The following is a 12,723-nucleotide window of genomic DNA, read 5'->3' as shown; positions in this document are numbered from 1 at the left end:
AAAACCCATCATAACTTTTATTTGATTCATAACACTTTATTCATAATTTTAATAGCTAAAATATGATGGCTTAATCTTCTAGTGAATAGTACGATTAAACAAACCAACGAATAGAAAAAATAAATAAAGTACGTAAAAGATTCAAAACTGATCTATATTAAATATAAATGACGTCAAATTTATATCCTAAATTCATGTAATAAACATCCAGCATTTCTACTGGAATCAGCAAGATTTTACTTTTCTGTTAGTCGGTATTTTGTAACATACTTACATATTCTAATTATTCATGCTTAAATTATTCGCTTTTAAGCTCACTTCAAAGAATCAATGTTTCTGTAGAAGTCTTCAAAAGGACTGTAGCATTTGGTAAATAATGAAATTCCTACTTTATTTGAACATTCTAAGATAAAAAACAATGAAAGCTTCCGTTTAAACGGGGGAAAAAAGTAGAATTTATGAATGATACTGTACAACACATGTTTTGATTATTGGCCAAATTTGATTATAATTAATTATTTAAATGTATTCTTTCCCAAGAATACTATTTAACTTTTTGACCTTTCTATTTATTTAAAAAAATTTAATGTTTAATTGAATTATTTAATAAAGATAATAAAACTAACTATTAACAACTATTTTAAATTATAAATCATGAGAAAATAACAACTATATTATATCAGTTGGTGCAATAGCTGTAGATTTAGACATGGGTTCTTTTCATTATATTCTTGTTGTTGTAGATTTTTCGTCTGTACCTCCAAGGTTACTATAATATGATAAATATTTATTTGCTTATACATTCGAATTTAATAATATAATGATTATATTTTTAAATTAGTTGATTATTTTCGGAAGGAAATTGATGAGATTAAATCAATTTCCTATACGGACTAATCACATCAATATTTTAATTTTAATTTTAACAAATTTATGTAGTTGATGGGGAAACATTTCCTTTCAATCTCTAAATAAATAGATTTCTAGAAAAAAGATGAATTCAAATGCATGGATTTTAAATTGAATAGGAAATTAATTATGAAATTATTTGCAGAGCAATTCGTAGCAGGAACTGTAAACTTTATCTTAACAAATATTATTAAATCTCCAGCATTGTTCCAATAAGTTAAACCAATAATAGGAATCTTGATTAGAAAGGATGAATATCTTGCTGCGGCTGCAATCATTATTGTTCTAAGCTTTTTACGCTTATGGGCTCTGCAATAGTTAAATTTTCTGCAATCTAGATTTTGCAGTTTTAAATAGGAGGTTCAAATATTCCATTTCTTGCATTACAACTTTTGGAGGGGAAACCAAATAAAAATATAGGGTGACAAATTTCTCAGTAATTTTTGGAACATTCAGTGTGCTAAACTCTCTTAAATTTTGAGAGCCGGGCAACTGGCAAAAGTGGGAATTTGTCGAATTAAATATTTTACCTCAATCCTTACAGGGAGCATTACAATAAGAAGCTTGTAGATAGCAGAGGGCTTGTGTCCCGCGCGAGCCAATTCGAGGATGGTGTCTCTCCTTGCTTGTTCCATGATGACTATTGTTTGTTGTCAAAACAAATGTGGTGGAAGTTATAGTGTATTGTTCACACAACCTTTTATATTAGTATGATTTAACCCCAAATATCCACTTTATGGATCTGGATGAAGTTTAAAGTAGTTCCAATTTAACATGGACACCCTGTATATATATTCTTTAAAAATATTTTCGAAGTTTCTTCAAACAAATTGCCAGTCCAGTAGAAGGGTACTTTAAGGTATAATCACTCCATTCCTTAAAAATTACTAAGGTAATCACTTCCAAAATGACCTCTGCACCAAAGTTGACCGATCCAATTAAGATTTCAAGTATTGAAGGACCACCGTATTAACTGGAATTATAATGTCATTTTTAGCAATAAGTTTTTCTTCTTTTTAGTTCAAAAAAAGAATTTTTAATTTCCAAAACACAGCTCAAAGGAGTTAAACTTAATTGATCTTTGGAATAATAAAGGTATCCCATGCTATCAATTTATTCCATATAATTAGAGCAAACAATTTTTAAAAAATGGTGGTCCTAAGTTTATATCAAATGTATTTTTTATTAATACTGTTCTCCCCAATCTATAATCTTAGTAACTATAATGTGTCTTAAAAATAGGCCATTATTTCTCCAAGAAGGGCTAATAAGGACATAAAACCTCTGTTTTTCATTTATTTATTTATAATGCAATTAATCGGCTTTATTGTTAGTAATTACCAGTAACAATTAATGTCAAGCCATCCACATAACATAAACATTTTAAATAAGAAGTAGATAGTTTTAAAACCAATAATGGGCTCGTTTTTTTAATACCATTTATGAAACAGTCAATACATAGAATGAAGAGTATGACCGACGAAGGTTCATCTTGGCGAATACCTCTTTTGTTTAAAAAACACCTTTTTTATTTCCTCAAAGATTCAATGTACAATCTATCAATAAGTTAATGCCAACCATAAGAATAATGTAATCTCCTAAACCATTTCTGGACAACCTTCGACTAATATACTTGTGAGATAGAGGATCAAATGCTTTAGTATGTGGATTAGACTAAGTATTGTATGACAAACCAAAGATGGAAATATTGGAAAAAATAAGATGCTGGCAAATTTTACTCCTTTTTGGTATATTGAAAAATATATGTTAATATTGTTAAAAAACATATGAGCTCTTTGTGTTTGAGTTCTATACTTATTTTTCTCTCTTTTTCTTGGCTGTATGGGCCTGTAATTGAATTTTGATGATGAAAACAATCCGGCTGGAGATCCCAACTGTCTTTGCAGACTTCTCGGTACTGACACACTTGTGCGGAAGACAAGAATAAGTCATGCTTCTTATGAAATTTTAAAAATTAGAATTTTCATTAGATTGTTTTCGTCTTCAAGCATGTCTACTCTATATCTTACTCTTCTCTTTCTTCTTTGTTGGGCTTTCAATGCCATGGGACTAATCTCGGGTATGGTATAAACTTTGTGTTTCCTTTCTTTTGAGTGTTTAAATAACTTTTTTTTTTTTAGAATTCGAGTGTAGGGACAGTCACTATGATTGTCCTTTACTAGTTTCAACGACGTCAGATGCATGTCTATTGCCTACATATCAATGGATGTGCCCAGAACAATGTGGCGTTTGTCAAGGTTCGGTCAAAATATTATTATAATAATCAAGCAAAATGATCCATTCATTAAATTATTTTTAGCAAGTTGCAGAGACACAGGTGCTTCGTGCTTTGAACACTCAGAGTCTTGTCTACAAAAAAGTATAGAAAAGCAATGTCCAAAAAGTTGTGCTTCTTGTGATGGTTTGAATTAAGATATTAATACATGATTAATATATATAAGTAAATTGTGTTTTTTTTAGATTGTGAGGATTTGATTAATTCAGACTTATGCAGTGGGTACAAACATCGGTGTGGTGAAGATACTAGTGTTCAATATGCGTGTAGAAAAACATGCGGACTTTGTGGTGAGTTAAAAAATTTACATATATTTTTCCTTTTGATATTTTTTTATTCTAATAAAATAGATGATAGTTGCAATGATGCCAGCGTTCATGAAAGCTTATGTTATAAATTTGAAAACAAGGGATATTGCACAAAAAATCTTTCTATGGATTTCATGAAAAGGGCGTGTCGACTAACATGTGGATTCTGTGAGCCTGAAGAGTGCTAGGTATAATGAATAATAACTTTGTATCAAAATTTAAAGTAAAAAAAATATAGAATTTTTAAAAATCAGATACATACAAACAATAAAATGATTGAAAAAAAACAACCTATTTCATTAAAATTTATAAATAATTTCCTGCTATGTTTAAAATAAATGCACCTATTTCCTCTTTCTTTGCCTTGATTGCATATACTGTACCTTTACGACCACTGAATGCTGGTTTCACTTACTTTTTGATCTGAACCCAAACAAATCCTTACTTTCCAATTGCCTGTCATGAATCTTATCTTATTTTTTTAAATGTATATTTAAATAATAAAGTGTTGGTAGGCTCACATATAGATGTGTCACATATGAATTACAGTAATGCATAATATGAAAATACTTGATGAAGAATCTACAAACTAATTTAAAAATATAATCATTATATTATTAAATTCGAATGTATAAGCAAATAAATATTTATCATATTATAGTAACCTTGGGGGTACAGACGAAAAATCTACAACAACAAGAATATAATGAAAAGAAATCATGTCTAAATCTACAGCTATTGCACCAACTGATATAATATAGTTGTTATTTTCTCATGATTTATAATTTAAAATAGTTGTTAATAGTTTGTTTTATTATCTTTATTAAATAATTCAATTAAACATTAAATTTTTTTAAATAAATAGAAAGGTCAAAAAGTTAAATAGTATTCTTGGGAAAATATACATTGAAATAATTAATTATAATCAAATTTGGCCAATAATCAAAAAATGTGTTGTACAGTATCATTCATAAATTCTACTTTTTTCCCCCATTTAAACGGGAGCTTTCGTTGTTTTTTATCTTAGAATGTTCAAATAAAGTAGGAATTTCATTATTTACCAAATGCTACAGTCCTTTTGAAGACTTCTACAGAAACATTGATTCTTTGAAGTGAGCTTAAAAGCGAATAATTTAAGCATGAATAATTAGAATATGTAAGTATGTTACAAAATACCGACTAACGGAAAGGTAAAATCTTGCAGATTCCTGTAGAAATGCTGGATGTTTATTACATGAATTGAGGATATAAATTTGACGTCATTTATATTTAATATAGATCAGTTTTGAATCTTTTACGTACTTTATTTTTTTTTCTATTCGTTGGTTTGTTTAATCGTACTATTCACTAGAAGATTAAGCCATCATATTATAGCTTTTAAAATTATGAATAAAGTGTTATGAATCAAATAAAAGTTATGATGGGCTTTAAAAATTTATTTATTCATATCTTGTATCTCTCAAGTTTTTGACTTACATCAATTTTGAACCGACATAAGCACCAACCATCTTTATTCCTTTGGAATGTGAAAGTACTTTGTCTTAATTTTTAACCTCTCCTTTTTTTTCAATAAATATCATTCATTGTTTTGAGAGCGTGGGAAGATATTCATAAACTTGAATTTCATATTATACAATTCAATTGCAGGTATTTAAAAATAACATCCTTTGCACAATACTGTATTCTGTAATTTATGAATATTTTATTCAATTCTCTTGATGTTTAAGAAAGTTGTGTTCTTTTATTGAAGTATCATATTTTAATAGATCAAAGATTTTGGTATAGGTATAAGATAAAAACAACAAAATAATGAAACAATGGAGAGGGAAAAAAAAAGAATTTGAATTTTTTTGTACCTTAATATGGAGCCCAGTGACATAATGATAAAATAACCTAATAATTTAATAAGCTATCCCACAATTAGTAAAATATATTTGATTATATTACTTGGCAAACTCTTGGTTCTTTGGTGGGAGTCCAATTAGCACGTTTAAAGGCATTGATCCACAACTTCCTTCAATTGATGTCTTTTGGAAATTAAACCTTTTCATAGTTGGTAAGCCTGGATACTTTTTGTTCGAATTTGATCTATCATTACAGTACACTCCACTACACATTACGATTATGAAAAATATACTGCAATTAATAATTATTAGCTAATTATCATACATAATTAAATTAAGCCCATAAAGTAATTAATATGGTACCTTTAAGGCCTTTAAAAACCAATTTAAGGCACCTTACAATTGAAAGCCAATTAGAAATAGAAGGAAAAACTAGTGGCTCTTCTAATTAAAGCTTTAAAACAAGTAGCCAAAGGGGACTGTTAACCTGAGGAAATAGTATGATCAGTATTTTACATCAATATACCTAAGGCATATTTTTTGCTCAAATAATTTGAAAATTTTCAAGTACCATCTTTGAAGATTACAATTGTATAGGTACTGAGATTAAATCAGGAGAGCTGAAGGCACCGTTTCAGCATCACTATAGTAGGTTAAGTAGTTTCAATGCAGTCCAAAATACCATTACTATTATTAATGTCCAATTCCTTAATATCTACTTAGATAAGTTTGTTTGACCTCCGTATTTATTTAAGTGATCCCCTCGCTTCCATTCTCTGCCGATACATCTTCCGAATCTTTGCTTTCGGGAGCAAGTTTTGGAATTTTACAAGTTGTTCTACACGAAGATCCTCTAAAAGGTTACATATATAAACTATTCCGTGGTTAATTAAATGGATTTAAAGGAGGATTTATTATATGTAACACATATGTAGGCGTGATTCTTTAGAAGACAACTAATTCATAATTTCTTAACGTTTAATAAAACAATAATAAAATGAGAAACCCAATTACCTCCCCCAAATTTCCAAGTGATAGAAACATTTATAAATGAATGTAAATTTAATATCTCCAATAAATGCTTCATTCCACGTACTGAGTATTCAGAATGACAATTGGAGACTTGATGCTGGAGATGAGAGCTCATGATTAATATTATTGTTCTTGCACCATTTATAAATTTATCATCGGAATTGAGGAGCACAAGAGGGTTCCTTAATCTAAAAACCAATCTTTGAACGCTGAGATAACCGTATTAGTGTCCAGACGACATAAAGGTTTAACTAGTGGTCATCCAGAGTATCGATCGGCAAGAATAAGATATTTAGATACATCCTGTTTCCCTAAGTCAAAAGAGCGATATTCAAAAGGGCGAGAAACAATTGTTTGAATTCTCTAAATAAATAGGATTCTATATTTTTAAACTACATACAAAAGAACATCTATCAATAATCTTGTCGATAATAATGTAATATCTTATTTTCCCTTTGTTAGTTAACTGGGATATTATTCACCCCAAGACTTATAAAAATATTTTTTTTCTTTCCAATGTACATTTTATCACATTACTTTACCCTACCCACCCCCTTATTCAAATATTTAGCAATTTTTAATAAATGATTGTACGTACACATAAACAGAATGTAACCAAAAAAACAAAAAAAACTAATCTACTACTTCGGGTGGAGACTAGAAAATTTGGAAAACCCAGCGATATCAGGGTGCTTAGTGCATCAATAAGCATAGAATTCCTTCAAATAACAAAGAATTAGTGTAAATAAACGGATCGGACAGGGAGAAATAAATAAATAAAAACAACAAGATTTACAAATGATTGTATAAATATGAGGCACATTTTTTTTTTTTTTTTGACTAGTTAAGTGATATTCAATATTTTCAATATATTTTTTTATGGAAATAATCGGCTATTCTAACGAGAAAAATGATATTCAACTCTAATGAGGTAAAACAAAGTTCAAAAATCAACATATTTCCTTTAGATAACTTTGAAATTATAATGAACTTTTATTCATAGAAATAAAATATTCAATTATATCTTGAACATAAAAGCAGATGAAACACCTTTGAAACTACCTTTCTCGAAAATATAGTTAAAATCGTATAATTCTAACAAAGGCGTGTATTATCATTCATTATTTTATGGTAAAAACACAGGTGAACAGACTTCAAGTGTTTAATATTTCTTTTCAGACATCAATTGTTTCAAAAAGAAAATCCAAAAACAACAAAATATAAATGTACGTATGTTTGAAATAGTCGTTGACAATTTTTTTAACTTTATTCATTCAAGACAGATTTGATTCATAATATATATAAATAAACATTTTAGCTTATAATGAGGTCTCTAGAAAAAAAAAGTTATATCCATGAAAAAAATTATAATATTTGAGATATAATAGAATAAATAAAAATAATTGGACTAAAAAATATCTATAGAAGGAGGAAAAAAGATGAATTCAAATGCACGGATTTTAAATTGAATAGGAAATTAATTGCAAAGAAATTCGTAGCAGGGACTGTAAACTTCTATCTTAAAAAATCTTATTAAATCTCCAGCATTGTTCCAATAAGTTAAACCAATAATAGGAATCTTGATTAGAAAGGATGGATATCTTGCTGCGGCTGCAATCATTATTGTTCTAAGCTTTTTACGCTTATGGGCTCTGCAATAGTTAAATTTTCTGCAATCCAGCTTTTGCAGTTTTAAATAGGAGGTTCAAATATTCCATTTCTTGCATTACAGCTTTTGGAGGGGAAACCAAATAAAAATATAGGGGTGACAAATTTCTCAGTAATTTTGGAACATTCAGTGTGCTAAACTCTCTTAAATTTTGAGAGCAACTGGCAAAAGTGGGAATTTAAATATTTTACCTCTTTACAAATTTTGAAGAGCCGGGCAACTTGGCAAAAAGGATGGGAATTTGTCGAATTAAATATTATTTTAACCCCAAATCCACTTTATGGATCTGGAGTAGTTCCAATTTAACGTGGACACCTGTATATATATTCTTTACAGGAGCGTTTTCTCAGTTAAACTCCATTTTAATAACATTCAGTAATCAAACTAAAAGTTTGATTAGCAACTGGCAAAAGTGGGAATTTGTCGAATTAAATATTTTAATTCAAGCCTTACAGGGAGCGTTCAAATAAATACAGCCTAATGAATTTGAAATTTGGTAAATATTCTTTCAGTTTCATTCCACTCTTAACATTTAGTTAGCATTTTAAGTGATAAGAAGACATGAGTAAATTCAAATACCGAATATGGACAATGGTTGCTTTTAGCAAACTACTTTGAGGATTAAATGTAGTACGAAACTTTAAATTACGAGTACTGAAATATGTAAATAGATCAGATTCTACAAAGGTCCTATTCTGTTCCTTAGGGAAGTGTCTTAGGTCCACCTCTCTTTTCAGTTTACATAAATAATCTTTTGTGTGCAAATCTGAGCCCAAATATTTATATGTATTCTGTCAAATATGCCAAACATGATTTTCTTGCATTCTTAAGTTGAAACAATGAATGGGTGATCCCTATAGTGCTTGAATGGTATTTTACGGCAGCCTAATTAATCGTGTTGGGAATAAGGTTATATTTTAAAGATCTGAGAGAGCAGACCTCTTGGAATTTCAAGTTCAGTACTTTTAATAATATGAAAGAAACTGATAGAGCTACTGGTCTCATTAAGAAGAGTTTCAAAACTCCAATACTTGAGTTGAAGGAAAGTCGATTACAATAATTGAATATATTATAGATAAAAATGGTCATATTAAAAGGAAGAGCTGAAGTGGAGTTATCATACTAATCATAAACTTTGGACTTTCAGATTTTGATAGTCATTCGAAAAAGAAACATTTATATTAGTAAATTTGCTATGATTATTCTTAATTTATAGTCTGTAATAATATTTTCTAATCTTGATTCTGAATCCAACCATTTTCAATATGCTCCTTCAATCGATTTGAATCCTGTGAATTTACACTGTGGCATTTCTTAAAAGATATAATAGACTTTTGATTAAATCAATAGCAGAAATCCTTCGGCAAAAAGATTCAAATCTCCTCTGAGAGTTGTAAGTAAATACTTTTTGAAACTTGTTGTTCAAGATATGTTTTTATATGCATTTACGAATTGATGGATGAATTCGGTAAACTTTTGGCCAAAACACTATTGTTGATTTATGGCATCAATAACTTTAATTTACAGCATATTCGACTCTCTAGTTTAATTTCAAAGATGAAGTATCTTCTAAATTACAAACTATCTCGGGTAGATATTTAAACATATTACCGAGTGTATGTGAATTCTACTTTAGTATTGTTTCAAATTTTAATTCTTTTTCAGGATAATATGAAGTTATTCTTTTGAACATAACGTCTCATTTAAGGGAAAATAATAATGCAATATGTCCCATTCATAAGAGGCTATTAGTCAACCATCATGTCTCTGACAGCGGGGGTAATTTCACAAGACTAGCTGATACATTGACGTTCTTCACTACCTTCAAGAACAAGAGGAAAAAATTTGAAGCTTATGATTCCTGGAGGATAAAGATTTGTCCTTGATCAAGAAATATGGTCTAGAGGGGGAAAATACTCATTAGTGATCATGGCTACTTAGATGTGCCTCCTTTCGTACAAATCCTTTCTCAATTTAAAGAATAAGTTGTTTGTTATATTTGTGAATATGTTATAAAATCAATTTCCAAGCATTCAGTATGTCCTAAATGTTTTGAATCTCTTTACAGAAATGAAACAGTCAGCCATAGTTATTCTTTGATAGCGAGGAAGTCTAATGGCGGTCTTCTGTCTCCAATTCTACTGCATCATGAAGCAAAAAACATCTCTAAACAATTCAAGAGCTTGTCTGGAAGTTCCTTTCAATGCATACCATCCTTTTTAAAAATCAGTAATTTAAAAGCTTTAAATATCCTAAATAAAAGTCATTGAAACAAAACTCTTTTAACTCTGTTTTCTTAAGCTCTTTTGTCTTCCAGTATATTGTCAATAATTAAGAATAACATAAATCAAATCAATGAGAAACGATGTTCGTCTTGGAAATATCCCTGTCCCTGCTAAGCATTTCTCAATGTTAGTTGTACTGTAAAAACTACTACATATATTCTTCTTCTATATATTTTTACATAAAATGGCTACCGACAACTGAAGAGGGAGTCTCTTTATTATTAACTAGGTTGTGCATCTAGTTATTATATAGGTCGGTTTAAAGTTTTAAGTTGGTGTAAATAAAGAAACTATAGGGAAAAGAGGCGTCATATATATTTATCTAGAATGTTTTTTAATATCTCTAATTCCGATTCGTCTGAATTTCAGTGTATGTGCTTTTTCATCTCGTACACAGTTCATTGTTATCACTTATCACGTCTTTTGAATAAGATTCATCTAATGTAATTTAATACAAGTCAACGTTTTCGGAGAGGGCTATGTATTTTTCTTTTGAACTCATATACATAATTTTGGTTTACTTTTTATTTCAAATATCTTATCTCTTCTTTCCATTTTAGTCTTTTTAGGCCGGTGGATAAAATAAATTTAAGTGACAATGGGAAGAAGTAGTTGACTCTGTCAAAAAAAGAATAAACAGTTGACAAAAACAATCGAATCATATTAGTTAGAAATGTATGTTAAAGGACTAAAAAAAAAAAATGGTTTGATGGAGCCTTTTATTCTGATTACAGTTATGCCAATATTTCCTATATTTATTCGCCAGTGACTGAGTAATCTGAATTTTTGGACAGAAATTGCTACTTGATGATCTGGAGTTCTTTAATTGAATATTATGTGTGATGAAAATTCTGTGTAGTTTTTAGCCAACCCAGCCCAGTTTTTTTTTTTTTTTTTAATTTGTAATTTAAGAATGAAATTTATTTTCCTGAGTAGTTGTCATTATAATTTAATTCCTGAGTAGTGAACATCCTTTTCTAAATATATTTCTTTATATTCAAAACCTGATTGAAAATTCATGTGTGCTCGATAAAGACCTTGAGCATTTTTTGTGGAGTAATATTTGCAAATCCTTGTTGGACTCAGATTAGAATTGGAGTTGAGAGCAGAAGATGCAATATTTTGGATTGTTTTGGTCAACCATCCTTTTTCTCTCAACTGTTTTCAGGACATCTAATAGTGTCTTTGTTATTGCTCAGTAATACCACTCTCTGTATTTTTTTTCTATGTCTATCAAAATCGTAGGGCATGAAAATAAATAGAATAATATAGATTCTTTTTCCAGTCTGCGAGACTACATGTTTATATAAATTTGTATTATAATAAAATAAATAAAAAATTTGGCAGAGTGTGCCTATTAAATTACGTTAAAATATTTAGGTTACACCTTTTCTCAATTGCAGCCACTATATTTTATCATTTCCGCCCTGTCCGGTGATATATGTATGTATTTCATTTTATAACATGGTTACATTCAGAGTACAAATACAAAACAAAGGTTAAAGCACAGAAATCTGATGGAAATCATGCATAAAGACAAAGTAAAGTAATAAAATAAAATGTTCAAAAAGATATATACGAGTGCATGTTTGAAAATAACTTTTTTGATTTTCCCTTTTAGAGAACAGTTAATCTAAACATATATATATTTGGGTGGGGGGGGGGGAGAGAGTGGTCTCAATAATAAAATCTCAGGGTCCTTAAAAGCCTGAATGTCGGGCTTCCTCCAAGTGGCTTTAAAGTTCTTCCTGTGGAGCTTATTACTTCTTCTCTCCAAAATTGCATGGAACATAACCTCCAGTGGATCATGCCATACTATACTCTCTCCTAAAAATAATTTACATCTCTGCAGAATATGCCCCAGGATTCTGACAACTTCAAGGCAGGCCTCGCACATACAGTTGTTGTTCCTTTGTAAGCAAGACACAAATCTCATAGTGTCAGTTGCTTTGCACAACTACTTAGTATATCTGGATGTGGCTCCCTCCTTGGTTCATCCAAAATTTACCACAACGATTTTGCCCTGCTCGATTTCAATGAAGAAGGATTTCAGAGCAAAGATATCGTTTGTAAAAGATTCAAAACTGATCTATATTAAATATAAATGACGTCAAATTTATATCCTAAATTCATGTAATAAACATCCAGCATTTCTACTGGAATCTGCAAGATTTTACTTTTCTGTTAGTCGGTATTTTGTAACATACTTACATATTCTAATTATTCATGCTTAAATTATTCGCTTTTAAGCTCACTTCAAAGAATCAATGTTTCTGTAGAAGTCTTCAAAAGGACTGTAGCATTTGGTAAATAATGAAATTCCTACTTTATTTGAACATTCTAAGATAAAAAACAATGAAAGCTTTCGTTTCAACGGGGG

General features: G+C 29.6%; 1 protein-coding gene across 1 annotated transcript; it reads left to right on the top strand.

Moving 5' to 3' along the window:
- The first annotated feature begins 2,829 nt into the window (after window positions 1-2,829).
- Window positions 2,830-3,867, top strand: LOC121127817 (uncharacterized). Its single transcript, XM_040723341.2, has 5 exons — window positions 2,830-2,989; window positions 3,051-3,167; window positions 3,230-3,331; window positions 3,391-3,495; window positions 3,556-3,867. Exons 1-5 carry the CDS (start codon window positions 2,920-2,922, stop codon window positions 3,699-3,701), a joined length of 540 nt encoding a protein of 179 aa, XP_040579275.1. The 5' UTR covers window positions 2,830-2,919; the 3' UTR covers window positions 3,702-3,867.
- The last annotated feature ends 8,856 nt before the right edge of the window (window positions 3,868-12,723 follow it).

The sequence above is a fragment of the Lepeophtheirus salmonis genome, chromosome 13 (assembly GCF_016086655.4).
Source record: "Lepeophtheirus salmonis chromosome 13, UVic_Lsal_1.4, whole genome shotgun sequence".
Lineage (NCBI taxonomy): Eukaryota > Metazoa > Arthropoda > Copepoda > Siphonostomatoida > Caligidae > Lepeophtheirus > Lepeophtheirus salmonis.
The sequence above is the reverse complement of the archived record's forward strand: the minus strand, read 5'-3'. Positions and strand labels throughout refer to the sequence as shown.

Excerpts from the sequence above, each read along its gene's own strand:
- LOC121127817 (XM_040723341.2), top strand. The coding sequence starts at position 2,920 with ATGTCTACTCTATATCTTACTCTTCTCTTTCTTCTTTGTTGGGCTTTC. Across the intron at positions 3,168-3,229 it reads ACAATGTGGCGTTTGTCAAG|CAAGTTGCAGAGACACAGGT; the intron begins GTTCGGTCAAAA and ends AATTATTTTTAG. Across the intron at positions 3,496-3,555 it reads AAAAACATGCGGACTTTGTG|ATGATAGTTGCAATGATGCC; the intron begins GTGAGTTAAAAA and ends CTAATAAAATAG.